The sequence below is a fragment of the Brassica oleracea genome, chromosome C1, assembly GCF_000695525.1.
Source record: "Brassica oleracea var. oleracea cultivar TO1000 chromosome C1, BOL, whole genome shotgun sequence".
NCBI classification, from domain to species: domain Eukaryota; kingdom Viridiplantae; phylum Streptophyta; class Magnoliopsida; order Brassicales; family Brassicaceae; genus Brassica; species Brassica oleracea.
In genome coordinates this window covers 2,368,588-2,371,244 of record NC_027748.1, presented here as the reverse complement: position 1 = coordinate 2,371,244, position 2,657 = coordinate 2,368,588, and the positions used below count along the sequence as shown (strand labels likewise).

At 35.9% G+C, this 2,657-nt stretch overlaps 1 protein-coding gene across 1 annotated transcript; it reads left to right on the top strand.

The window, feature by feature from the left end:
• Positions 1-181: 181 nt before the first annotated feature.
• LOC106342657 (probable pinoresinol-lariciresinol reductase 3) lies at positions 182-1,642 on the top strand. Its single transcript, XM_013781658.1, has 5 exons — positions 182-442; positions 537-671; positions 752-989; positions 1,064-1,267; positions 1,355-1,642. The coding sequence occupies exons 1-5, from the start codon at positions 251-253 to the stop codon at positions 1,522-1,524; spliced, it is 939 nt and encodes a 312-aa protein (XP_013637112.1). The 5' UTR covers positions 182-250; the 3' UTR covers positions 1,525-1,642.
• The last annotated feature ends 1,015 nt before the right edge of the window (positions 1,643-2,657 follow it).

Genomic DNA, 2,657 nt, shown 5'->3' with positions numbered 1-2,657 from the left:
ATATATATTATAATATATACCAATTTAAAATTTTAAGCCAAATATCTAATATCAATTAAAATGGAAACAAACATCCGCGCTGTTGCGCGGGTCGAGATCTAGTAAATAATTAAAAACTGAAAATTCATATCCGGGCTACGGTGCGGGCGAAGTTTTAGTTGAGTTTATAGAGTTTTGAGTAGTGCAAAGAAAGTCAACGTCTTTGAGTTCAAGTACTGCTTCCAAGTGTAAGAGAACTGAGTTAGAGAAAATGGAGAAGACAAAGGAGAAGAGCAGAGTCTTGGTCATCGGAGCAACAGGAAGAGTAGGTCACTACTTGACCCGTTTCAGCATCCAATCGGGTCACCCGACATTCGCCCTCATCAGAAACTCCACCTTCTCTGATCCTTCCAAGTCCGCTAACCTTGAATCTCTCTCCTCCGCCGGCGTCACTCTCCTCAAAGTCTCTTCCTTTCTCCATCAACCTCTCTCATTAAATTAAAAGTTTGCTTTTTTTAATTCTTCGTTTGATTAGATTATTCGTTTTATGGATTTAGGGTTCATTAGACGATGAAGCAAGCTTAGAAGAAGCAGTAACGAAAGTAGATGTCGTGATCTCTGCGATTCCATCAAAACATGTTCTTGATCAGACACTCCTCATCAACGTCATCAAACGAACTCCCTCCATCAAGGTCTCTCTCTCTCTCTCTCTCTTCAGCATTGGCTCTTGACATTGCATATCTAACTTAGAACATGACACTGTTTGTTGCAGAGGTTTATCCCTGCTGAATACGGAGCAGATCCGGACAAAACACAAGTCTCTGATCTCGATCACGGCTTCTACTCAAAGAAGTCCGAGATAAGACGTCTTATAGAGTCATCAAACATTCCTTACACGTACATTTGCTGCGGGCTGTTCATGAGGATTCTACTTCCATCTCTTGTCCAACCGGGTCTTCAATCTCCTCCGGTGGATAAAGTCACAGTCTTTGGAGATGGGAACGTTAAAGGTCTCTCCTTTTTTTTTTTCCCTTTAACTACATTAATACACAGTGTCTTATGAATCTGTGTGTTTGTTGTGTAGCTGTTTTTGTGAATGAGGTTGATGCGGCAGCGTTTACTATCAAAACGATTGATGATCCTAGAACACTGAACAAGACGTTGTACCTTAGGCCGAGTGGGAATGTATGTTCGATGAATGATCTTGTTGAGATGTGGGAAGGGAAGATTGAGAAGAAGCTTGTGAAGACTTTTGTTACTGAGAGTCAACTTCTTGAGAAGATCAAAGGTATGTTAACTTGTTAAGACATCTACATTTTTTAAGTTTTTTTAATTTTCTTTTTAACTCTCGGATCTTTTTGTTTATGTGATGCAGAGACTCCGTATCCGGATGATATGGAGATGGTTTTCATATACTCTGTTTTTATTAAAGGACATCACACCTACTTTGAGATTGATGAGTCTTGTGGTGGAGTGAATGGTACTGAGCTTTACCCTGATGTCAAGTACATGACCGTGAGCGAGTTTCTTGATACCCTTCTCTAGGATTGTAACCAAATAGGGAAGGGATCACATGTTGTCTCATTTTTGCGAGAGAGAGAGAGAGATCTCTACATTTCTAAAGCATCTCTGTTTTTTTTTTGAGGAAATTATCTCTCCTACGTAACACTATCTATCTTTATCCCAAGTGATCTGAGTTTTGTGTGTGAGACATTGGTTCTGAAGTTCTGATGATGATTGAATAAAAGGAATCCATTGAACTAAAAATTTGTGGAAACATTTTTGGGATTGTTGCTGGTCAGCAATAAGTATTTCTACACTAGTCCAATAGATATCCAAAAATTTCGTCATGGATTAAGTCAAACAAATGGAGTAGGCCAGGAATATACAGATAATGTGTCTCATTTATTAGAACCACTAGGTGATAACCCGCGCTCTGCGCGGAGCGAGGAGATTATTAAAGTATTATAACTTTTAATATGTAGACATAATAAAAGTTAAAGGTATAGTAAAAAAAATATATTTAAGAAAGTATGGATTATAGCGAGGAATTTTAGTATGTAAATATAAATTTATATGCGATAGCCATTAAAATTAAATTGTATATTTGTTTGCATGCGGGTAAATTATAAATATAATATTAAATAAAACATAAGCAATAGTCTAATAAAATATAAAAGGAACAATGTATAAAAAACAAAAGAAAATTAAAAATAGAGACAAAATAACTGCTGTCAATAATGCATTCAGAAGTCTTCGTTTGCAATCCTATTATGAGCAATAGCAAAGAGATTATCTAGAGAATTTAAAAATATTATTTAACAAAATATGTGAATGCATGTATTACCTCAATCTTAAAACATCAATTTCTGGAACACCAATGGGGTCGAAGACAATTTTGGAAATCCCATCAATGTTAGTAACCCTCTTAAGTCGGCCTTATTATGAAATATGTCAAATATTAGCAAAATATAAATATAATATCAGCCTATTAATCGATTGTATATACAATAAATACAATAGATTACTTTGTCCCCAATTAATTTGCCAACACTGTAAAACACATAATACTATGTCTGCATCTATAGAATTCCATAAATCATTGAAAACATGAGCAAGTGCACCATAAGCGACACTTAATGACGACGTTACTGTAAAAGAAAAAAAGAAGGGTTCAA

Excerpts from the sequence above, each read along its gene's own strand:
- LOC106342657 (XM_013781658.1), top strand. The coding sequence starts at position 251 with ATGGAGAAGACAAAGGAGAAGAGCAGAGTCTTGGTCATCGGAGCAACA. Across the intron at positions 443-536 it reads CCGGCGTCACTCTCCTCAAA|GGTTCATTAGACGATGAAGC; the intron begins GTCTCTTCCTTT and ends TTATGGATTTAG. Across the intron at positions 672-751 it reads AACGAACTCCCTCCATCAAG|AGGTTTATCCCTGCTGAATA; the intron begins GTCTCTCTCTCT and ends TGTTTGTTGCAG.